General features: G+C 43.3%; 1 protein-coding gene across 1 annotated transcript in view; it reads left to right on the top strand.

The window, feature by feature from the left end:
* Positions 1-5405: 5405 nt before the first annotated feature.
* Positions 5406-25872, top strand: part of STAB1 (stabilin 1) — a 165357-nt gene continuing 144890 nt past the window's right edge. Inside the window, exons 1-4 of the mRNA XM_053300133.1 lie at positions 5406-5691; positions 16829-16965; positions 21189-21304; positions 22535-22617. Coding sequence (XP_053156108.1) covers positions 5608-5691; positions 16829-16965; positions 21189-21304; positions 22535-22617 — 420 coding nt within the window. The 5' untranslated portion in view covers positions 5406-5607. The remainder of the gene's footprint in view (positions 5692-16828; positions 16966-21188; positions 21305-22534; positions 22618-25872) is intronic.

Raw genomic sequence — 25872 nt, 5'->3', positions numbered from 1 at the left:
GCTCTCCACCTTCGGCCTGCTGACACAGATTCAGGATTTATCTGGTTTGTAAAGCAGGCGTCTGCTTCTCCTGAGTTCTTCCACTTGTTGTCTGCATCTCATCAGCCTTCTCTCGCAAGGATGCAAAGGTGCTTCATTGTTTACTTCAGTGTCCTGCTCTCCATTTCTTGTCTCTGCTACCTCTGATGGTCCCGGTTGTCCTGAAGCTTCAATTAGACCTGCCTCAGATATTTGCTGTGGGCTGACAGCTGGGCTCTGCCCTTCAGGTTCCACTGCAGCTGCTGGCATACTGCCAGCTTCCCCTCCTCTTCACTATCTGAGGATGGGAGCATGACACCTACAGAACCCCAAAGCACAACTGCCTTGGGGGCAGTGTTAGAGCAGTGTTCCCTATAACAAGGATTCTCATATGTTGTTGACTACAACTCCCAGAATCCCCAGCTGCAATGGCCAATCGTGCTTATATGGGACTATTTGAGTGCAGGGCTCTTAAGGGGGGGGGCGGTGCCATCATTGTCAGAAGAAGCGCTGGCATGGCATTTAAAGGGATTTAAATGCCCTTTCCCTCCTGAGGGCAGGAGATCCATGCGGAAAATACACGGTAGTACTCAACACCCCCCCACCTTCGAGATTGCAGCCAATCGTAGCCACTCTGCTGACGTGCTGATGAATCAGCCGACAGTCTGACCGTGGAGCTGGCTGGGACCAGCTGAGCAGCAGGGAGAGGCTCCCCTCTCCTGAAACTCGAGGTTGGTGGGCCGTGGTTTGACGAATGTCTTCAGTGCGATTAACAGTTTAAAATTGAAACCCTGGGTTCTCCAACCTCTGCTTTTGTGTTACATTTGAACCTGGCCACACAGTCAAACCCTTGTTTGACACACACACACACACACCCCAAGTGCAAAGACAAAGAAGGTCAATGAATGAATAGAGGATTTGGGGGATGGTGTAGATCTGAGCAAGGACGAAAAGAAGTCCCTGTACCTATGGGTAAAAAAGGCATGTGTACAAAATGCAAATAGTGCAACAATGAAATGCAAGGCCTGGTTGCCCAAATGAAACAACAACAACATTATGAGGTGTGTACCTATTATAGTGTGTACTTACCTTCTAAAAATGAAACCTACATCTGTTTCTAAATATGTATTAAAGTTATATTAGATTACAAGAATGTTGTTTTATATAAAATGATGATTAAATAGAATCTTCCTAACTAGTAATTTACATTATTTATTTACTTTTTATTTTTATCTATGTATCTATCTATCTTGTATATGTAAACTGCTTTGGGAACTTTTTTTTCTTTAAGTGGTATATAAATATTTGTTGTATTTGTATTTAAATCATTAAAATTGAGTCCTCCTATGAAGTGATTAAAATCATGGTTTGGATCTATTGAATCTATTGAAGTTCTTTGCACTTATCAATAGTTGATGTCTAACACAGAATTAATATTGCTCCAATGAATAAGAATTACCCAGTAATACATATAGGATAGAGAATACTCACTAAGCAAAAAACCAGGGGTGAGGACTATTTTGTATACTATGCAGCAGTCAGGATATGTATGCATAATGAACAGTTATCTTGGGACCCAATAATCACACAGATAGTTCCTCACATCCAAAGAGGATTTGGACCTATGTTTATTAAACAGCAGCCCCTTCCAGCAACTTGGGATCAAAACACACACTATATTAGAAGTGTCCATAGTTCCTCAAACTTTATAAAAATTATAATAATTATTATTAAAATTGCAGGCATGGGGAGAGGAAAATCAACATTGAAACCGCAGCATACAGGAAAGAGGTATTTCCCCATCCTTCTGTGTTGTGGTCTTGACCAAAAAAAATTATCTTCTGAAGTTGCTGTTGGCCCCAGGATGAAAGCTCCTATCAGTATCTATGGAAGCTCCCTTTTTGGAACTAATCAGTTTGTGGGGGACAATTTTCATCTGGACCACATCAGTGCATATGTGGATGGGGATTTTTTTGCCCCATCGTGCAACACTTTACCCTCACTTACACTGAACTGCATTTGCCATTTTGTTGCCCAATCACTCAGTTTGGAGAGATCCTTTTTGAGCTCCTCACAATCTGTCATGGATTTTGCTACCCTAAATAGTGTCCTTTCAAATGGAGTACTGTGTACAGTTCTGGTCACCATACCTTAAGGACATTGTAGAACTGGAAAAGGTGCAGAAGAGGGCAATCAAGATGATCGGGGTGTAGAGCACCTTTCTTATGAGACAAGGCTACAACACCTGGGGCTTTTTAGTTTAGAAAACAAGACTGAGGTGAGCCATGATAGAGGTCTATAAAATCATGCATGGTGTGGAGAAAGTGGATAGAGAGAAATTTTTCTCCCTCTTGCATAACACTAGAACCAGGGGTTATCCCATGAAACTGGTTGCCAAGAAGTTTAGGATCAGCAAAAGGAAGTACTTTTTCACACAATGCATAATCAACTTGTGGAATTCTCAGCCACAAGATGTGGTGACAGCCAACAACCTGGATGGCTTTAAGAAGGATTTGGATAAATTCATGGAGGAGTGGTCTATCAATGGCTACTATTCGGAGGGCTATAGGCCACCTCCAGCCTCAGAGGCAGGATGCCTCTGAGTACCAGTTGCAGGGGAGTAACATCAGGACAGAGGGCATGCCTTCAGCTCTTGCCTGTGGCCTTCCCAGTGGCCTTCCCACACATGGTGAGCCACTGTGTGAAACAGGATGCTGAACTAGATGGGCCTTGAGCCTGATCTAGCAGGGCTGTTCTTATGCTCTTATCCCTCCCTAGCTCACACCTGAGGAAAGTCATATGCATTCATTCACACAAATGCAATATAAGATCTTGCTACATATTGTTTTACAGGAGCTATAATTTAGTTGGCTAATCCTTCTTAATGATACCCCTTTCTTTCCCTGCCTCAGTTAACTTGAGCAATGAGAATATTATGAAATGAACAGAAATAGTCTTCTGAGACTTAAAATGAAGGTTATGTTTGTTTGTTTTAAACTTTCAAACTAACCTAAGGAATTTGTAGACTTCAGAAAACCCATACAGAATAATGCACACTTTATGGTATACCATTTGTCTTTGCACTCTTCTATGTTTTGCACAGCACTTTGAGGGTAAAGTCGCTCGCATTCACCAGGAGCTGGAATCTACAGCTCATGCAATGTCAGTGGGAGAGGTGTCCAGATTACCACCTGGTACAGTTTTGCTGGAAGAGTTTCAATTATTTTGAGGGTGCCCGAGGATGTGGACAACATATTCAGTCAAGTTCGGCCAACCACATGCATGTTTGACCCTTGCCCTTCATGGCTTATTAAATCTAGTAGGGAGGGAATTTGTGGCTCAGTCCAGCTAAATGCTTCACTGAGAAAGGGAATGGTCCCAGCTTTGTTGAAAGGAGCTATTATTCAACCACTCCGAAAGAAAGAAAGAAATCTAGTCTGGACCCAGAGGATGTAAGCAACTATAGGCCTGTGGCCAATATTCCCTTCCTGGGCAAGGTGCTTGTGTGTGTAATGGCTGACCAGTTCCAAACACTCTTGGAAGAAACTGATTGTCTAAATATATTTCAAACGTTGTGGGATGACTTGTGGGGATGGGGAGTGGTGGGGAGTGCAACACTGTTAATTCTCTTGGACCTCTCAGTGGCTTTTGATACGATTTACCTTTTGAGTAGGTTGGCAGAGTGGAGTGTGGGAGGAACTGTTTGTTGATGGTTCTGCTCCTAACTTGAGGACTGTTTCCAAAAGGTGGTGCTAGGGGATCACTGCTCAATCCCTTCTCATGAGTTGTAAGGGGGTGTCCCCATGGCCTGGCCCTCTCTTGAGCCTAGGTCAGCATGCTCCTTCTGTTCTGCTGCTGTTCCTTCGCACTCTGACTGGAGCACTACTCACCCTGGTGACTGGCTCTGCTCATGTGTAAGTCTAGGGAGCACAAACCCACAAGGGGAAGGGGCTAGGTCCCCTTTCCCCAACCTTTCTGTGAAAAAAATTGAACCTGGCTGCTTAAGAATCCCTGCTTCGGGCTGCCTTTAAAACCCAATCCCGGGCACACACATCCCCTCCTGGTGATGTGATGGGGTGCCCTGTTTATGTTCCCGCCTGGACCGTTTGTGCTTGTGAACATACATCATTGTCTCTTCCTTCTTGGTTAGTGGAGCACTTAGTGCCTGTCCTGTCATTCCGTCCCCTTTGCCTCCTGCTGTGCCACTTGACAGGCTGACAAGCCTGGGATAAAGAAGGTGGAGGCATCCCTGTTACTGGGCAACTGCCTTGCTGGATCAGAGACAGGAGGCGCAGGGCTGGTACTTGGAGAGGTGGCTAGTGAAAAGTGCTGCAGGCATGGAGCGGGCGCGATCCCGGGCAAGTCTGCACCTCTGCCTTTATTATTGTGGTAATCGGCACAAAACCATGATCATGGCGTCCGGGTTCCGATGTAACTCTTGGGTGGCCAAACCGGAGGTGGCAGCAAACGTTTGTGCAAACCAAAGGTTCAAACTGGAATTTCGCAAGGCAAACTTCAGGTCACTTTCAGTCTGAAACCGCATTTTTACGAATTTGAACATACTGGAGTTCCAACCTCTGCCCCATTTAACTGGTTTTATATTACATCTGAACCCAGCCTGTGTTTGTGTGTGTGCTGATGAGAGTGAGACTCATCAGGTCTGTTATCTCTCATCTCCATATACTGCTGTTAACATATTCATAGAATATATTTATGATTAATATTCATGATGATATCTTTGGCTAGGTTCTTTATGAATCCAATTTAAATTTAAAGAATCCGATTTAAATTTTAAAAATCATATATTTTTTTAAAAAAATTAAAGCTATCATTTTTTATCAACCCTGACAAAGAAATATTTTCAGTGTGTGTGTGTTTGTATTTGTGGTTTTTGGCAAGAGAAAGACAGCTGCAAAGTTGGCCCAAGAGTAACTACTTTTTTACTCCGGATGCTGGGGGAAAAAACACTCTGGGAATTAATCTAGTTGTCATTAGCGTTTCTTGAAAATAGAGGAATTTTAGTGGAATGTTGTATTAATCATATTTTTATGAGGATTACCCCATATATTTGAAAACAAAAAAACGTAGGTGATCCTTTCTGATATACAGTACATTCTTTGGTGTTTTGAATAAACAGTAGGCCTGTTTTGTTTGTTTTAATTCAAATAATCATGCCACAATTTACAATCTGAATCAATATCACATCTAATTTATCCATCAGTTTTACTTTAGTGAAAGATATCATTACCATTTCATGCCAATGAAGAATGAAGGATTTCCTTCCATCTGTTTTGAACTGATATGTGAGAGGAAATCCGTAGAAGAAAACTTTTTTCTTTTCTTTTCCAGGGTTATATTTATACTTCTGTGCTTTTCCTTTTAAAAGACCTGCTGACAATTCATGCTTAGCATGAAAGTAATGCTCCCTTTGTATGGTTTGGAATAAGAGATTTGCAGCATGCAAGTGCTTTTTCCCTGTTTACTTTTAACTTCTGGTTTCTTGGATCTGATTCCTAGTAGGCGGTGTCATCTTGAAACAACTCCATCCACATCCTTCTCTTCAAGCTTAGAGGTCTTTTCAATAAAGGCATGATGAACATGAATGCTTCTGGTTTACTCTTTTTCTTCTTAGCAATATGCTTGACTTCCACAGTCGAAGGACAGAGCCATCGGGTAAGTCTGCAGTTCTTTGAGTGTTTGAATGGCATTTTTCTGTACGCTTATTTGCAAGTAAACTCCCTTTACTATAGTGGGAAAATTTACTTTATTATGAATAAACATCCATAGGCTTGGCCTGCATGACTATGTCTCTGCAGAGTTTTATTTCAGTCTTGAGACATTCAAATCTCCTCTGTAATCGGACTTTATAGCCGCAGCCTATTTTTCTTCTCTGTATGTAGATAAGCCTACAATGTTTACTCTATCAATCAGATTAATCAAAGGCCTTATACAATGAATATTTATATATCATGTTGCAACAAAATTTCTCAAAGCGGTTTATACACACACTAGATAGATAGATAGATAGATAGATAATGCCCCCCAAGTCATGGGGCAACCCATTATGGTATGCTATTTATTTTTTAGTATAAAGTTATTATAAGCACTGTAGATGATAACAGGTGCTGCCTTCTAAGAGGTCTCCTCTTTCCTCTTTCTTGCACACGACAGAGAATGCCTCTTCTAAAGCAGGGCCTGCAATGCAGACATGCTGTTTTTTCAAATGATATGTAGATTTAATCAGTTTGAAGAAACAGCATCCTTTGTTGTTTGATTATATGTGTTGTTACATGATATAAATGAAACCCCATACAATGACTAGACTAAGATTTGTTTAATCAGGTGATGGCCCTTAGACAAGCACGCACGCACACACACACACACCTCATTTGTTTTGGCCTCGGTACTGCAAAAAACATATAAGGTATGTTCATACAAAGTTACAAGAAGAATGATAATGGAGAAGTATAAGCTCTTTCAGCACACTAACAAATAAAATCAATGGATTCCCTGTGATTCTTTGTTTAATGTCACACTTTAAAAATTGGGGTTATAATAATACATATGCACCAACCTAGATACGAAGAGGTTGGCAACAGAATGGCAAAGAAAGATGAGGCCACATAATGCAAAGAAAGAAAAGGAAGCATTTGGAACCCAAATCCACCTTTAGTTCAAATATGTAGGAAATGGTCGATAATAATGACATACTAGTTTTAAAGCTTTGGGTTTTAGAGTTTTTATTTGAATTTTAAATTGTTTTAATTGTATTAATGTTTTAATGGTTGTTTTTAGATTTTTATGACTTATTTTTATGGGGCGGCATAGAAATGTACTAATTAATTAATTCATGCTAGATTCAAAGAAAGAGACAAATTCAAGAAAAACAGGTATATCAATGATTCTTAGCCAATATGTCATAAATTCAGGTTTTTTGGTCTGCTTATTGCTAGAAATTGTAAATCAATGACACGGAGTGGAATATGGCTTTATGACAGGTTGGAGAGTGGAGCTTATTTCCAATGTTTAAAAGCAGCACAGTTGACCAGCTGTAACTTTCCCTTGCTCGCAGAAATTGTGAATCAATGACAGGGAAATATTACTATTTCATCTGGGTCACCACTGCCAGAGTCACAAAACTGGATTAGATTCACAAGTGGTCATCTCTTCCAGTGGCCGTGCAAGTATGCTTGGGGTGTGTGTGTGTGCATGTATGTGTGCGTGTGTGCATGCGTGCACATGCGCATACAAAGTTTTCTTGAGTTGATTAGGATCACACAATTGCTATTATGTTAAGTATATTATGTACAAAATGGAGCTTTACATAAAAGTGGGACTGGAATATCTGGAATTTTAAAAGAGTGCAACTCGCTCTCTGTAAAAGAAAATGGCACCATTTCTGCTCTAATGATATGATTACTGAATAAAGGGGACAAAATTGATCCTAGGAACAATTAAAGATACAGTACTTTGCTATTTACTTCTGTGTGGAGGCACACTTGTCAAAGGAGGCCTCAACATTTTCCTAAAAACGACACCCAAGTTTTGATAATGGTTTACTTCACTCATGGCTTTGTTTCCACTCTCCACAATTTTCCTGGATGGATTTTTCAGAAGTGCTGCATATTATGTTTTCCCCTTAACCCCCCTTCTGTCAGTCCCAGCTGATGTGTGACCAATAAAGAGCTGTGTAGTGATGAATGGTCCTGGCTGTGCTTTAGCGTGGTTATTTTTGTATTCATGTAGTGATCTGAAGTGTTCAATGCACTTCACATGAATTCTAATCCTTACAGCGATCCTGCAAGATAAGTATTATTATGATCCCCATATTGCAGCAGGATCGCTGAGGCTGAGAGGAAGTGGCTTGCCTAAAGTCACCAGTGAATTCATGGCAGAATGGAGATTCCAACCAGTAGATCCTGATTCAGAGCTCAGTCTCTTAGCCATTAGGTTACACTAGTTTTCACTGCATGTCTCAGGTGATAGTTGATGCATGGAAGGCAGCAGATTGCCCTAAGTTGCCTTGATATCTTGCCCAGTGTTACAGTTCTCTGATTTAGCAGCAGCAGTGCTCATTTAAAGGCAGTAGTATGCTGATTGATTGATTGATTAAGTGCCATCAAGTTGGTGTCGACTCTTAGGGACCACATGGATAGATTCTTTCCAGGATGATCTGTCTTCAGCTTGGCCTTTAAGGTCTCTCAGTGGTGCATTCATTGCTGTCGTTAAGTAGTATGCTAGGTAAACGATTAATAGGCATAGCTCCATTTTCCACCCTGCACAGTTCCCAGAGATCCAGATCTACACCTCTGGGAATTCTCTGGTAGTGAGAGTATTTGGGGAGTTGCACGACCATCAGTGAGTGGAGATTTGAGCTCTATGGCAAGCAATTGCAGATGCCGCACAGTAGTCCAAGTCTTGCCCAGGCTCCCAATGCAAGCAAGTAAAAGATGCAGCTCCTCAAACAGTGCATACTTTTAGACATTGGGAGATAAGCTGCACTTTCCAACAATACATCAAAGAGCCAGTTTTGTGATGCTAGAAGTAGGGAATAGATGCTACTAAGTTTCCGGATTGTTCCATCAGGTCCATCCAGTTTGGAGATTGTTCTACCAGTATATGAGCTGGTTCTCACACGTTATTTAGGTTTTAGAATAGCTTGGAAGCATAACAACTTCTATTCAAAAGCAGTGCACATCTTTTCAAGCATAATGTCTCTTGTACAAAGCAGAAAAGCAGCATCTCATCTCTGTTTACGTGCAATTCATAATGGACGTTGCCCCCGGTAGACCCAAAAAGAATTCAGTGGCAAATGGAGAAGGAAGTTATTGGGCTGACTCACAAATGCATCTATGTCATGAGATAACTGAGGAACTCAGCTAGAGCTGAATGTATGAATTATCCTTGAAAAGCACTGTGTTCAGTGCTGGATTATCTGGTGATATGGATCCCTTGTCAATGGCACATGGTCAGGGATGGCTGTTTCACACATGCAGATTGCCATGTCTCCTTGCACTTACTGAGCGATGTAGTCACCACAGCATAACAGCTTAGTACAAAAGATGTGCTCATTAAAACATACTTGATCTATTGGTTTGTATGCATTTATCAGACTTATATTCTGCATTTTGACCATCAAGTTCCCAAAGTGGCTTACCACATTTAAAAATACAATGTAAACTTCTTCTTCTACACACATTCAAATGCAAACAAACATGCTGCCATTCCCAGTACCACCTTTGCCCTAACTATAGGGAATAGTTCTATTGTAACTGATCCCTCCCCTGTGCTATTTTGTGATCAGTTAAGAAAATCCACACTATTGTCTTGTCCGTTCCAAAACCCTGTTCCCAAACGTGGTTTCATGTCTCCAGTGGGTCCACATCCTTAGCCATCACTAGTTGGCAGCTGCTCTCAGCAGCCAAAGGAGGCCGCAGCCTGGTGTTCTTCTGCCAGAGGTGTCATGTTAGTAGATATGGAAGGGTAATTTCCTTGATAGTGTGCTACTCCCTGCTACCTCTTGGGGCTAGAGATATTTTAATGCCCCACGAGCCAAAGCAGGGAGATGCTTAGGTGTCATGACATGTCTATAAGGACCAACAAACGGAAGTACTTTTTCACACAACGCATGATCCACTTGTGGAACTCTCTGCCACAGGATGTGGTGACAGCCAACAACCTGGATGGCTTTAAGAGGGGTTTGGATGACTTCATGGAGGAGAGGTCTATCAATGGCTACTAGTCGGAGGGCTGTGGGCCACCTCCAGCCTCAGGGGCGGGGTGCCTCTGAGTACCAGTTGCAGGGGAGTAATGGCAGGTGAGAGGGCACGCCCTCAACTCCTGTCTGAGGCTTCCAGCAGCATCTGGTGGGCCACTGTGCGAAACAGGATGCTGGACTAGATGGGCCTTGGGCCTGATCCAGCAGGGCTGTTCTTATGTTCTTATCTATCTATCTATCTGTCTGTCTGTCTATAGTTAGCCTCCAGACTAGTTAGTCATGACTAAGCACCACTGAAATCCGTGAGACAAATTAGTCAGAGGCCCTGTTCGGGGTCCCCTATAGTTGGAGGATTTCTCCCATGAGACTGCAATCAAACAGAGAGTTGAAACACACTGGTGTTGATTCTAACTGCAGTTTGAACCCCTGGTTAACAATAGAATTCAAACATTGTATCTTCCTCCTTCTGCCCAACACTTCCAGACTTCAAAGTAGTCCAGGCCGCTTCCGTGTCCAAGTGGTTTCAGGTTAGGTGGGCAGCAGGGCCAAATGGGGGGCAGTGAGAGGGCGGTGGAATGTATGTGGGGAGGGTGCCAGATTTTGAGCAGAATGGGTAAGTAAGGGTGGGAGTATTCACTGCTGCAGAGTGCGGCAGGGTGCAGGGGTGCCCCGTGGGTGGGGTGCACTGGGAATATGCCCTGTTGCCCTGTGGGCCAGTCCGAGCCTGGTGGGCAACAAGGAGAGTCTGGGGATGAATCCTACATTCCAGGCCAATTAGGACCCAGCTAGGCCCCACTTTGTGGTGGATGCAAACTAGCCACTGCTGGGCACTCTGGGATGGGACGCCCATGGATTAGAATGGTTAGTCACATGGCTAGCCAGGTGACTGTGAGCCGCTAAACCAAGCATGGAGATGTGTTGCGGGGAGAACAGATTCTTTTTAAGGGGCACTTATATTCTCTGTCACCATGACCGGGAGAGATGTTGCTGAGAGACCACTCCCAGGGCTTTGGTGGAACTATCAACCTAGCCAGGCCGGCATGCATGTCTCTATGGTATGGCACTCTCATGAGGGATTGGTCCGCTCTGGAGCAGGATCCTTCTTTGTAGTATAATAAGAATCTCTTATGCTATTTGTTTGTTTGTTTTGTTTGACATACTTGTATACTGCCCAAAACTTATGTCTCTTGGCTGTTTACAATAAAACTTAACCCTGATGGATGGTTGTTCTCTTGAGGTTTAGCTGAGACCAAGCATGCTTGCACCCAGGGGAAGTGGCTGGGTGGGAGACCAACTGGGAGAAGAGAAGAGAAATTACCAAAAATAAATGGGGCAAATCCTAAGTAATCTCAACCTATTCCTAGCAGTCTCATCCTATCCATCCATACATAAGCACTTATGCACAGGATAGGAACAGGGGTCCAGGGGGAGGAACATAATAAAAATCCCTAGAGATATTGTGGGGGTGTGTGTGGTGTATATCCTGACGTATCTGCTGAAGAATGGGCTAGTGTGGGCGTATCACAAATGGCTCATGTAGGTTTGTCACAAGTGACAGTGACAAACTCATTCTGCACACATAGGAATAAAAGTAGAGGAGACGCTTGTGCAGTCTATCTTTAGCCAATAAAAGTGGCAAGAGAGAGGCCCTATCCTCTCTTCCCAGGGGAGGGGGGGCACAAGACCCTTCCTCTCCAACTGTGGAAGACAGTGGTACAAGTGGTGTGAGGAAAGGGTTAAAATGTCTTTGCCCGGCCAAGAGTGGATGAACAATGCCAAAAAGGCATTATTGCACTGAGCATGCCCTCTCTAATTGTGGCCAATGGTTGCAGCTTCACTAGTATGCTGACATCTTGCCCACAGTCTGGTGACCTGAGTGGGCCTTATTATTTATTTATTTATTTATTTATTTATTTGATTTATATACCACCCTTCCAAAATGGCTCACAAATTAAAAACAATATAACAACAATTAACAATCTAAAAACATTTTAAAACAACAATTAAACAATTACAGTGATTAAAAGCCCCAATATCAGGTTAGAATATTAAAACCCATTTACAAACCCTGGAAAGCCAGGCCAAACAAATACGTTTTAAGGGCTCTCCTGAAGGCTAATAGAGAATTCAAATTGCAGATTTCCGCAGGGAGCGCATTCCACAGCCCCGGAGCAGCTATAGAGAAGGCCCGCCTCTGAGTCGCCACCAGATGAGCTGGTGGTAACTGGAGACAAACCTCATCAGATGGCCTTAATGTGCGGTGGGGATTATGCAGAAGAAGGTGCTCTCTAAGGTAACTCGGGCCTAAGCCATTCAGGGCTTTAAAGGTAATCACCAGCACTTTGTATTTTGCCCGGAAACATATTGGCAGCCAGTGCAATTGTTTCAAAATAGGCGTAATATGGTTTCTCTGGGTTACCCCAGAGACCAATCTGGCTTCCGCATTCTGAACTAACTGAAGTTTCCGAACTGCGTACAAAGGCAGCCCCACGTAGAGCGCATTGCAATAGTCAAGCCAGGAGGTTACCAGCTGTTGCACCACTGTTTTGAGGTCATCCTCCTCAAGGAATGGGCACAGCTGTCATATCAGCCGAAGCTGGTCGAAAGCACTCCTGGCCATGGCCTCCACCTGAGAAACCAGGGGCTTTGGTCCAGGAGTACTCCCAAACTGCGCCCCTGCTCCTTCTGGGGGAGTGTAACCCCATTCAGCACAGGAAGATCTAACATCCATCAGGCCAACTAAGGCTGTCTCAACCCCATAGCCCGTTCTAAAGCTAGTTTGAAATGGGTCTAGATAATCAGTTTCCTCCAAAACCGCCTGGTGCTGGTTAGCCACCACTCTCTCAATTACCTTGCCCAGCCAGGGGAGATTAGAGATTGGCCTATAACTATCCATCGCTGAGGGATCCAGGGAAGGCTTCTTAAGAAGAGGTCTAACTATTGCCTCCTTCAAGCATGGAGGCACCCTATCCTCCCTCAGTGATGCATTTATGATATTAACTAGGCTATCTCCAACGATCTCTCCGCTAGATTGAAGCAGCCAGGTTGGTCAAGGATCCAGAGAACAAGTGGTAGGCCGTACCGCTGCAAGCAGCTTGTCCACGTCACCAGGAGTCACAGATTGAAACGGATCCAACCTAACACTGCAGGAGGGATCGTGGGATACCTTCCTCACAGACCCTGCAGAAATAGTGGAGTCCAAGTCGGCCCGAATATAGGAGATTTTATCCGCAAAGAACCCACTAAAGGCATCACGTAGCCTTAGCCTGCTGGGATGCAGCCTGGGCGGATTAGGAAGAGGGACAGGACTGTCCTTAGAGAGCCCTGGCGGGCTGCAGGGCCCAGGGCAAACCAGCCAGTGCAGGCCCCACTCCCAGTTAATTCTAATGGGGGTCAAAAGAGCAGGGCCTGGGGCGGTCACCCTGCTTGCCATGCCCTAGGGGGAGTTCCTCTGCCCAGGAACTGGAGGTTGTCAAATTGCAGTTAGTCAATCGTCTGCAGCATAATTCCTGGCTTCACAGATTAACCACAGCTTTGTCCACCCGAGGTTTCATGCTATGTCCAAACGAGGCCATCGCTAACTTGTCCCATTGATTTAATTGGGGCTCATGACCAACTTGGTCTGGATGTTGTCCACTATTCATAGGTTGCTTTTTTGCCCAATGGATACATGTATATATAACATTTTTCAAAGTTTTTGGGAAGGCTAGTGCATTTATACTGACAACAAGTAAAAATTACTGTAGTGTAGCACTAGGACACACTATCACTCTCTGATCAAATGTCTGATAGTGTTCTTTTTTTTATTTTGGAGGGAGATATTAAACTGGGATATTAGACTTGTGAAGTGATGAAATGTGTGAAGAGACTAGACAGACTTTCCCCCATCTCTCATAATGCTAGAACTTGGGCATCAGCCAATCAAGTAGATTGGGCAGAGGTTCAGGACAGAAAAATTAGAAAAAAGAACACTTCACATAATGCATGACAAAATTCACTATCACAAGATGTGGTCATGGCTACTAACACAGATGACCTTTTAAAAAGATTAGCTGAATTCATGGAGGATAGTTCTCTCTGTGGTTCTTAGCCCTGATATGTCAGTGGAAAGTTCATGTTCCATCCTTGTTGGTCCCTTTAAGTCATCTCGGTCAAGGAGCAAGAGTCTCTCTTAGGGTGTGAGAGATTGTTGGTTTGAATCCCCTCTTTGGCCTGCTTGTACAGCTGCCAGGAAAGAAGGTGACAGGTGCCTTAGAGAGGCACCTGTCACCTAAGGACAAAGTCTATCAATGGTCTCTAGTGTTGAAGGCTAAATGCTTCCTCCAGGTTCAGAGGCAATATGAATACCAGTTGCAGGGGGAGCAACAGCAAGAGAGGGACATGCCTTCACCTCGTGAGCTTCCCAGAGGCAACTGGTCGGCCACTGAGGGAAACAGGATGCTGGACTAGATAGGCCTGCTTCTTATGTTTAGAGATGCTGGAGGCAGACGAGAGAAAATAGTTATGGTCAGACTCCCAGGGGACGAGGTGGGCTCCTAGTCCTAGCCTTTCTTGAACTTCAGAATGACTGGAGCACCCTACAAAAGGTCAGCCTCAGGAACAGCCAGGGGAGGAGGTTAGCTTGTCACCTGAGTCCTCCTTCTGGCTTACTGCATTCAGCCAGTTACCTCTCCTGGAGAACTTCTGCCTCCCATACTCAGAAGCAGCTTCCTGTTTCCTGCCACACCCAACCTAGCTGTCTCCCTAGAGCTGTTTCCTGCGGCTCTCCCTGCCTTGTGCTCTCAACCCCACTGAAATCCAACCAGCCTGGGCTCTTCTCATCCCCACTGCCCCCTAAAGGGAATGAAAGCCTCAGAGGAGGGATGCCACATCTTCCTGCCAACCCTCCTTCACCCCGGAAAAATGGTTGTGAGAATGACCTATTGTCTGCTAAACACCAGTTGGGTACGAGGGTTCCATCCTAACCAGCAGCTCTACCCAGCTACGGAATGTGCCCTTGTAGTCAGCTGCCACTTGGCAAATGACCTCTGCCTGCCTGCCCAAATGAGGATTGTGTGAACTGCCTTGCAGCCTAATAACAAAACAGCAAGGCTTAATCAGTTGCTACAAGATTCAGAGAGTGAAAACAGTTCTAAAAATAGAAGATTGGGGCAATATACCAACTAATCTAGTGTTCTATTGGGGCAGAACAAGGTGGTTCTGATTATGACAGTCCTTAGTAGAGGCATAAATGCATCGGTCATTTGGCTAAGTAGTGGAGTCCTAGGGGCTAAGCATACATTACATGCAAAGCTGTGTAAGATAACCCCAGTAAGAGATCTTATCTGCATTCTGTGCAGGCCAGGAGCAGAGCAGGCCAGGAGTGGAGTGGGGATGGCGGTGGGCCGTGTGTGGCCGCCACTGTGGCCTCCTTGCCCCTCTCCCACGTCTGATGCCAGATGCGGGGCCTGGCTAGCCACACTCCCACATCTGACATCAGATGCGGGGGCGTGGTCTCCCTTCCAAACAGGGCCGCGTGGCCCCGTTTGGAAAGGAGATTGGCCCGTGCTGCATTGGCCAGCGTGAGCCAGAGCGACTCTCCTTGCCCTAAAGGCAGGGAGAGCCATTCCAGCCATGCTGCCAATGCATCATGGGCCGATCTCTCTCCTAAATGGGGCCGCACGGCCCCATTTGGGAGGGAGATCGATCGGCTCCGCTGCATTGGCAGCGAGACCAGGAGCGGCTTAGTCACTCCAGCCATGCTGCCAATGCAGCGCAGGCCGATTTCGGCTCCAAATTGGGCCACACAGCCCCGTTTGGGACTGAAATAACACCCCCGCGTCTGATGTCAGTCGTGGGGTGTGTGTCTGGGGCCACGCTCACGGCCCCTGATTGGTGGCGGCCCAGGTTCTTTGAACCCATTCACCAAATGGTGGCTCCGCCCCTGGTGCAGGCAAATACATGTTTTAAATATTATGGGTGGAAAGTCATTGGGGAGGGGGACGTTTGATTCAGAGAGACAGTGGGCAGGGAAAGAGTTAAACACACTGTTCTCCCCTGCAGTTTCTACACTTGATACCCCATTCAAAAGGTTGGTTGCTTTAGAACCAACAATTGGGTTCTTACCCAATTTTGAGCATAAAATGTAATTAGCCACCTGGACTACAGCATAGTTATATGAATGGATGCTCCTGTATGTAGACAATGAGCCTGTACTGCTATCTGCAGTAGTATTTTAAAGACTTCCAGATATGGTGCTTATTGCCTGATTACATTGACAATGAAGCAGTGGCCATGTTGTCTACATAGTACAAAAAGAAAGTGGTCATCTGGGTTGTATATTTCAGCTGAGATGTTGGGACTGGTAAAGAGGTCTGCCTCTGTATGACTGCCTCTTTGTGTATGCCTGAATTCAAAACAAAAACTTTAATCTCTAAAGCAGGAAATGTTTGTTTGTTTGTTTGTTTGTTTAGAATATCTGGATCATCACTGATCACTGATACATCACTGTATCTAGCATCTGGCTTTTTTGTGGACTGGGCTTGGAAAATTAGAAGGAAAAAATAAAATAAAATAAAATAAAATAAAATAAAATAAAATGCTTTTAAAAGCTGGTTCAATCTCACCTTTTCAAAGAAATCAAAGAATGTAGTTGTTCTTGTTGGAGATGGAGTTCCAGTGCATTGATCTTCTTCACCAACTATCCTAATGACCACGAGGGGCATGGGTAGTAGAGGTAGCTAGTGAGGTCTCCTTTCCTGTCCCTGCTTGCCTCTACTCTATGACCCCCACCTTGACTCCTCAGGTACTTCCTGTAGTGAATCAGTCCTCTTCTTTTCCTCTTAGAGAGAAGATGGAAACATCTCTCTCTCCCTATCTTTTCATTATGTAGCTGATAGATAGGATAGGTCTTTCCTATCTCAAATGTACTTTACCGATAAATCAATTTAGTTTAGACTCTACAGCTATCTCCATGTGTGTTCCTTAAACAGCTGCAACAACTAAACTCTGCATTCTGTAACTGGAGTGGTAGCTTCCTTGGTGCTTTGCTAAATAATCACAAACCCCAACCGTTCTAACAATAGTTAGACTGATTCTATTCTTTCTTTCCAGGTAAATTCTATGCAATGTGACAGGAAGCTTACATATACACGGACTACACCTTGTACTTCCTGTGCTGTATCCAACACAGTGCGATGCCCAGAAGGCTGGATTAAAGAGTCCCAGATACTAGGGGAGAAACGCTGCAGGTAAGTGTTCAATTAAATCGTGTTTTATTCTCCAACTCTCTGCTCTCTGTTGATATCAGAGCCAGTTTGTCACATTCTAATGTGACCTAGGGTTAGTTTGGATGAGACAGTTGCCAGTATGTATGATAAGGACAGGGTTGCACCAAGAGTGCGCAGCACCGTGACAATGGTGGAGGACATCCCAATGTGCTCTTTATTGTGTGGAGTGGCTGTCTGAATCGCCTCTCTACACATGCTCCCAATGCCTGATACCTGTTTTAAAAGAATGGAGAGAGGATTCAGATTAACAGACCTCTGACGTAATAAAGGGATGTGCTGAGAGAATGTTGGGATATCCTTCACTGATGTCCCGGTGAGCATGTTCTTGGTGTGACCCTGGCCTCGCGCATGTACTGATGACCCTCTTGTCCAAACTGGCCCCAAGAAGCAGAATCTGAAGTGGGTTATGCAGTCAGGAGGAGTTTTGATTTTCAGAGATTGGGTTCACCAGAGCACAGTGCAAATTTAGCTGCCATTCCAGTGGATTTCTTTAGTTATTCCTTCATTCTTCTCTGTATAAGACAATGGTTGTTATTCATGCCTATATGGAAGAGTAAAGTGCTGCACTTGTGGGTGCCGTGGTAGAAGAACCTGCCTGTGCTTACACTGCATGGCCTAGTCTCCACTGAGATAGTCATCCTGTAGCTGGGGGTGTATGAACAGAAACCGCCTTGGGATGCCTTATGAAAGGCGGTATAAAAATTGAATACATAAAATAAAATAAAAATACATAAATAAAAACATGTTAGAATCACAGAGATGCTCTTTGTCCCTTGGGCCCTTGCAGTATACAAATCCTTTATTCATTCATTCATTCATTCATTCACTTATTTAATTAATTTTTGTACCGCCCTTCCGAAATGGCTGAGGGCAGTTTACAATTAAAAACAGAAACCATTAAAACCAATAACAATTAAAACAGAAATATAAATATGAACACCAATTAAAAAACATCTTAAAAAACAATTAAACTATCGGAACAATTAAAACCCTGAAAACCAGGTTAGCATTAAAACAATTAAAACGAATCAAAAACCCTGAAAGGCCAGGCCAAACAGATGGGTTTTAAGGGCTCTCCTGAAAGTCAGTAAGGCATTAAGATTGCGAATTGCTTAAGGAAGGAATTAAGATTGCGAATTCGGAAAGGAATTAAGATTGCGAATTTCTCTACTCATCATATTAATTCTGGGCACTAATAGATTACAAAGACTTAAACAAAGAAGACTTGACATACCTTAGAAATGGCCGCCTCCTCTGTCTCTCATTCCAGTCTCTGACTTTAATGGAGAATGGCCTCGAATGAGATTCCCTTTGCAACAGCTTCACAAAGCAAGATTGCACAGAGAGACACTCCTGGTGCCTGTCCTAGGATTATGGAATCTACTAAAGTTCAAGCTGGAGTCTCTTTCAAAGGCATTATGAGACTTATTGGTCTGGGGTGGATTGGGGTGTATGTGTGTGTCTAGTAGGGAGGTAAGAACGTTTAATGATATTTTTATCTGATTGAATTATTTATATATAATTTAACAATTTAAAATAAGTTACTCAGAGCCTTCAGCATGGGACATGCGAGAAACTGGAAAAAATAATCATGCACACAAATATTGGACTTGGAGAGGGATAGGCTCCTGAGTTAACAAGGTCCAACCTTCAGAGGGTTTCTGTGCTATTAAGTGTTTCATGGAAAGGAAAACATCTCTATCACTACATCAGTGTGATGGGGGAAGCCATGCCTGACAACATTATTCTTTCTATGCCTCTCTTGAAAAGTCCCACTCAGAGTTTAGGAAGTAATACATTCTAACGGGTAGCCCTCTGTACCTGCAGCCAAAGACTTGGGTGCTTCTGTGTGAATGGCTTTGCATGTCATTAATACCATTGTGGTACCCCGCTGTGGCATGTGTCAGAAAAGAAAGCCCCATCTGAATGAAGCCACCAGCCTACTTTGAGAGAACTGGTGTGGAACCAAGGGAAAGTTACCTTCTTGCAGTACAGATTTGGCCAATCTGCTGCTATATTAGACCCCCTGTAACATAAGGAAATTTACATCTATGATACTGGAAGTAGCCTTTGCATTTTGATTGGAAAACTCATGCACTTGGATTGAAATCTCTGGGATTTTAATTATATGTCAATAGGGCAGTCCCAGTGAATCTCTCCACACTTTCTTTAAAGCAATTAATTCCATGGAATTTTCTCAGTAGGTATAAGGGAGCACCCACAAAGTTGGCTATATTCCCAAACTTATTTTCAAGCTGAACTTGAATATTTTGGGAATTCAAGCCCTTACTCTTTATTTGTTCAGCCAGTATCTCTTACGTTTTAGTTAAATACAATCATTCATTTATTCAAATGATCGATATGTTCCCGGATACCTGTTGGGAGGTACACGGAGTCAGGGGCATATCTAGGGTGGGGCAGGCAGGGCACGTGCCCCGGGCGCCACTTGAAGGGGGGCACCATTTTTTAAAATTAATTTATTTTAAAAGGCTGCTGAAAACAAAATGGCCACCGCACATACTCAAATGGCCTCTGTGAGGCCCTAGGCCATGTCAGGCCTCACAGAGGCCATTTGAGCATGTGCAGTGGTCATTTTGTTTTCAGCGACCATTAAAATTTTTTTTTAAAAAAAAAATTGCCACCGCACATGCTCAAATGGTCCCTGCAAGGCCCTAGCGGCCAGCAGGGGGAGGGGAACCTTTGCAGACTCCTCCAGAGCCTTTAGGAAGCCCCCTGAAAGGGCTACAGGTAAATATATTTTTTAAAAAATTAATATAATATAAGGCACTGTACACATATTTAGTTTGGCACTATGTACAGAGAATCAGGGCTTGTGAATACTGAGCTGAAGCTTATCAGCTAGGATTGTATTCATTTGCTCTTACTTTGCTTCTTGTGATAAGTGATGATAAATGTGATGTCTTAATAATATGGCTATTAATGGTGAGTTTGTCTTTGAATCAGTGTGAAATCCTTAGTATTAAGGCCCACTGGGAGTTTCTTGCTCTCTTTCTCTCATTTTAACTGTCTTTCTGAAATACTAGAATATTTTCCAAGCAGTGACACAGTTTACTCTGCATATCCTTTAATTATTTTCAGAGTATCTGGGAAAAGCCAAATTCTCCATTTATTTTTAAAACTTATGTAATAGTGATGCTACAATGCATAGTAGAGAATTAGAAAGGCACTTCTGTTTAGTTTTCCAAGTACACCTCCACATAGTATTTAGATATTTCATGAGCCCCAGCATACTGAAATGTGTGGTTTTCCAGCATTTGGGGGGGGGGGGTCTGGCTATGTCCACTGCTAAATAGTTCTTGAAATATTAAAAGATTAATGAGCCTGACTTGTGTTTTTCAGCTGATATTATGATAAAGTTATCTGAAAGATGGGTGTCAGATGTTTGGACAGGGGGCACAATTTCAGTGCTTGCCCTAGGCGCTATTTTCCCTGGATACGCCTCTGTCGGAGTAAAGCTGTGACTCCCCTGCTTGTTTGTGTACTTCAGTTATCTATTTGGACTAAATATTTCCTTGTTATAATGGGAACTGTATCAATCTCTGGATCTGTTGACAATTTCTGGACAGGGATCTTTTGTTTCCAAAGTGATATATACCAAAGTGATATATAAAATATAAATTCTTTATACCAAAATGGTATATAAGTTGTTGTTGTTGTTGGATGCTGGAGACAAAAGGCTGGACTATTTGAACTTTGGCCATAGTCCCTTATGCCTACTTATGTGTATTTGCACAACAGAGATCAGAAGCCACACATCAACTTTCTTTGTGTGAACACTTCGTGATACAAAGGGCCATTATCGTGTTCACATGAAGAAAATTGATCTGTGGCTTCTGATCTCTGTTGTGCAAATACACATAAGTAGGCATAAGGGACTGTGCTGAAAGGAAGATATTCTGTTTGTCCTTGGCCAAATGCTGTGCAGCTGATTTGGATTGTATTGAACAGCCTTGTTCTTTGTGATCAACATTAGAATTGGGCTACCTAAACCCTCCTCAGATCTTGAACATTTGAGAAGCGGACCAAAATCACAGGATATCTGTAATTTGGCCTTGGGACGGGTGGTGCTAATTTTTCATTCTTCCTATGGAGTAGACATGTGGATGAGATTGCTGTTCTTTATTATCACTGGTCTGATTTTGTTTTTTTTAAATATATTGCAGCTATACAGTAAAGCTGGATGAGAATACCCTCTTACTATCAGGTTGCAGTCGCACATGTAAGAAGACAATTGAGGAGAAACGCTGTTGTGATGGATACTGGGGTTCTGAGTGCTATGGTAAGACATTTTCAGTTCATTTCATCAGAATCCAAAGTCAGGGACAGCAGGAGAAAGGGCATGTTCTCACCTCTTGCCTATGGGATATCCTGAGGCATTTGATGGGCCACTGTGTGAAACAGGATGCTGGACTAGATGGGCCTTTGGCCTGACCCAACAGAGCTGTTTGTCAGCAATCTGGCCACCTGGAAGGGAAGTCCAGGAAGATAGTCCACAATACAAACTGGGCTGCAGAAACAAAACACAGCTCAGAATAGTTCTCTATATCATGCTTGGGCTGAAAGCTGGCGACACGAGGGTTGACAAATGTTGTCTTCCAGCGGCTAACAGAAAGCTGTTGATGTGCTTTATAGTCCAAGCTGATAACTCTCAGCTGGCAGGGATTCAAGGCTTATCAGCCCTCTGAAAGAGGCGTTCACTCCTCCTGATAGTTTCTAGCTGTGCTCTTCCCCTTATGACACGCCTTTGCTGTGGAGTCAGTGGGGGTTGCCTGCACAGCTCATCTTCTAGTCTGTCCATTGCTGTCTCTGCTGCCTCAGACTGCTGTTCCTGCTCTGAAACACCAGCCGGACCTTCCTCAGCCATCTCTTGGGAACTGGCAGCCGGGCTCTGCCCCTCAGGCACCCCTGCATCGGCTGAAAGGCTGTCAGCTTCCCCTTTCTCCTCGCTATCTGAGCTCAAGGACGTGACACTGTTCTTATGTTCTTAACAGGGAGCCCCCCCCCGCCCGATATGGGGATGGGACCTAATTTGTTGAAGTACTCAGAACAGTACATGCTCAGGGTCTAGAGTGTAATTAGAAGGGTGAAGCACCAGCCCCTACTATTGGCAGGTAGTATGAAGCCTCTGGATTGACTTAGCCTTGTGTAAATGCTGAGAGCCTCAGTTTCTGCTTTTGTCTGTGCTACGTCTGTAGTATTACAGGCTCCACTTTCCTCCTGTTTTCAGCTTCTTTACACAGCCCAAGTAAAACGGCCAATGGTCTGGAGTCTTAAAAAACCAATAGTCTACATGAATGGATCCTGCCCCCTGCCAATACTTCCTGTTTCTTATGAAGAACTGATGTTCTCTGAATGCCTAAAGAATGAAGTGGCATTGATTTAAGGTCCATTTGTATTAATGGATGTGGAATGGATAATAATAAATATATTAAGGGTGACAGCGATAACGCCCACTTTATTTGTCTAAAATCTGTGACATATTTTGTTGGGTTTTGTTGATTTTTGCCAGAATGCCCCGGTGGATCTAACCCATGCAATGGCCATGGGATTTGTCTGGATGGTTTGAGAGGAAATGGAACTTGTACCTGTGAGGTCAGTAGAAGCATTTACAATCAATGATGATTGCATGTTTTTAGAGATATGGTCATAAGCCTAGTCAGGAAAAATCATGGAAGACGTTATTCTGGCCAGCAATCTTGTACTATTAACTGTGCAAAATGAAAGACATTGGAATGGAACACAGCAAGTCTAGTTACCAAGGATGTATGTCTGTCTACAAAGTGTTCTTGTCGATTGACTGCAATACATTTATCAACTGACTGACTCCAAAATGATGGAGCCCATGAGGGCTTCATCTGACAGATGGGCAACTTAACAACATTTCTACAAAGACGTGAAGCTGCCTGGGAAATCTTGGAGAACAAAAGACCTCCTTAATATTGCCAGGTTTTCCTGATTTTAAAGAGCTGTCCTTTATTATAGATAATCATAGTTCCATACAAAATAGCGGATAATCCAACATTTCAGCTCCTTATAATCTATTTAGAGCACAGCAGTTCCATATAGTCTCTTACTATTGAATTTTTGACCCAGCCAGCCTAAGCTTCCTTCCTGTTGTTCAGCTAAAAGAAACTTTTCCTTCTGGCTGAGGAATTGTCTATCCATTAAGTGTCTGTCTCACTGATACATTCATTTATTTATTTTTGCATGTTTACGAGTACGACAAATCAGCTCATAATTTGCCTAACCAGCTTGATTGATTCTGTGCCAATAAGGGAAATTGCAAATATGTATGTTGTTGTTTTGGTGGGAAATGATTTTGGGAGGGGGAGAGATTTTTTTGGATGGAAGTGCTTTCTTTTTAAAAAGAGGAGATTAGAAATAGGGGTATGTCAAAAAATCAAAATGTATGCATCCCTTCCCTCTTACCTTCCTCCTCCCTTAAAAAAAAGAAATATTAACATATGAGGAACATGGTATTTATTTTTTTATCTTAGATAAGCCAATGCATATACTGTCTACATATATATATGAAAATGTGATATGATGATCTCATTGAACATAGACAACACACAAAAATTGCAGGTAGCCATGTTGGTCCATTAGGAAAAAAATCCCAAAGTTGGAGGATTGTAATACCTTTATTTAGAACCAACTGAAATGCTACAAAGTAGTGTGACTTTTGGACTGGGGAAAGTATCTGCTTCTGATTTATGTGCTCTGGGCTATACTGATGTTGCAGAGAGCTCTTTTGAATTCACATCTTTAATGTATCTCTGTTAAAATTATAGCTCTTTACAGTTGGAGCAGATTATCAACATTTGCTCCAGTTCCTGCAACATATCAAAATTCATTGACTGACATGAGGAAAATTACTCAAAGTAACCCCATTTAAATCAAAAGGACAAGTTAGGCATTGCCTAATGCCCTTTTAATTTCAGTGGGACTACTCTGAGTAATGTTCTTCATGTCAGCTGTTAGAGTTCAACCCTAAAAGAAATATGGAGGCTATTCTCACAACCAGCAAAAATCGGACTAGGAGAGCCTAGCCTGATTTTTGCTGGTCATGTAAACCACCAGGCTTGCAGGCGAGCCTGGTGGTTTACAAGCGGGTAACCCGCTTAATTGCCCCTGCCCTTAGCCGAGGTTAGTGGAGTGAGCACTCTGCTAACCCTGTCTTTATGCTTGTGTGTTGCTGCGGCATGTCTCCATGCCGTGACAACTCACGAGAAGACCCCCGACCAGGAGGCTAAAAAGCAGCCTCCTGGCTCGGGGGTCTCTCCAGTATACCCTGAGCACTTGTGCAGGGCATGCTGGAGCTTCCAGGGGCCATTTGGCTCCCGATCCCTACAGCCCTCGCTGGCTCTGTAACGGAGCTGGCAGTTGTGTGGGCGGCTGCTGCGGCTGCTTCCCTAATTGTCTGCAGGGAGCCCTCTGGAGGCGAGTCTCACTGATCGTGAGACCCGCCTCATGGTCTCTTAAAATTGTCTTTAAAACTGTGATCCACATTCAGATTAATTCTGCCCTTATGTTAGAATGTTACTTGCATGCAATGATTTTCCCCAGTCCCCCCTTCCCCATGCAGCCCCTGAATTATATACCTGAGGGAGGGTCTGCCAACTCTCAGAGGCATCTTTGAGCCCCTGGTGGCGCACTGGTAAAACTGCTGCCCTGTAACCAGAAGGTTACAAGTTTGATCCTGACCAGGGGCTCAAGGTTGACTCAGCCTTCCATCCTTCCGAGGTCGGTAAAATGAGTACCCAGAATGTTGGGGGCAATATGCTAAATCATTGTAAACCGCTTAGAGAGCTTCGGCTATAGAGCAGTATATAAATGTAAGTGCTATTGCTATTGCTAAGTGCTATCTTTGGGGGGGCCCTGAGCAGAGGAAAAGGAGGACTGGGGAAAATAGTTACATGCAGAGCAGCATTCATTTGGAAGCCGTTCAGTGATCCCATTTTGCCGCTGCTCTGGGTATCTTATTGCATTGCATATGCACTCTTACAACTAGGGAATTTATCCCAGCATACACATTGGTAATTAAACCAATTGACATTTGTCCCTCCCTCAATGGCAAAAGAAAATAGTTTCCCTCCATCTTTATGGCACATTCAGTGACACTTGAAGAGTACTTCCACTTTTCCTTCATAGATGCACATGTATTATTCTAATATGCATCATGTGTGTTTGATATGATTCTCATGTGCATAGGTGTTCATAGCCAAAAGGCAAATGACTATACATTACCCACGTTTTATAGCTTCCCTTCAAAATGAATTGAGTTTTCCCCTCACACACACAGTTTGAATTTATCTGGGGCGAACTTTTCTAATATGGCACACTGTGAGCAAACATTTCCAAGATTGTCTTGATAAGCTATTGCCAGTCTGTGTAGACAATACTGAGCTAGATAGACCAATGGTCTGACCCAGCATATGGCAGCTTCCTATGCTCCTAAGATATACACACTGGTGATTTGGTCTTCTGGATAAACTGCTCTGATCAAATGCTGATAAACACAAAATAGACTGTATGAATCATCCATTGTATGGGAACACTTCCTTCTAGAAAAGCACTAGTTCTTTATTTCTGCCTGCTTCAAAGGAAACACTGAGCATTCTTAACTCTGCGTGTCCTCTCATTCGAGGTTCACAGACAAAATTTCCCTTTTTCCATTGCACATATTTATTTGTTTGTTTATTGAAAACATGCCATTTCAAGACAGTTCTCAACATCATAAAAATAACAGATATAAAATGCAATAAAAACAATCCAATCCAATATATCCAAGAGCATGGCAAAGCTTGAAGCTTAGGACACTCTAGCCATTTTATAAAATAATTGCTT

This window comes from Hemicordylus capensis, chromosome 2 (genome assembly GCF_027244095.1).
Source record: "Hemicordylus capensis ecotype Gifberg chromosome 2, rHemCap1.1.pri, whole genome shotgun sequence".
Lineage (NCBI taxonomy): Eukaryota > Metazoa > Chordata > Lepidosauria > Squamata > Cordylidae > Hemicordylus > Hemicordylus capensis.
Note: the sequence above shows the minus strand (reverse complement) of the source record. Positions and strands in the feature narration are given on the sequence as shown.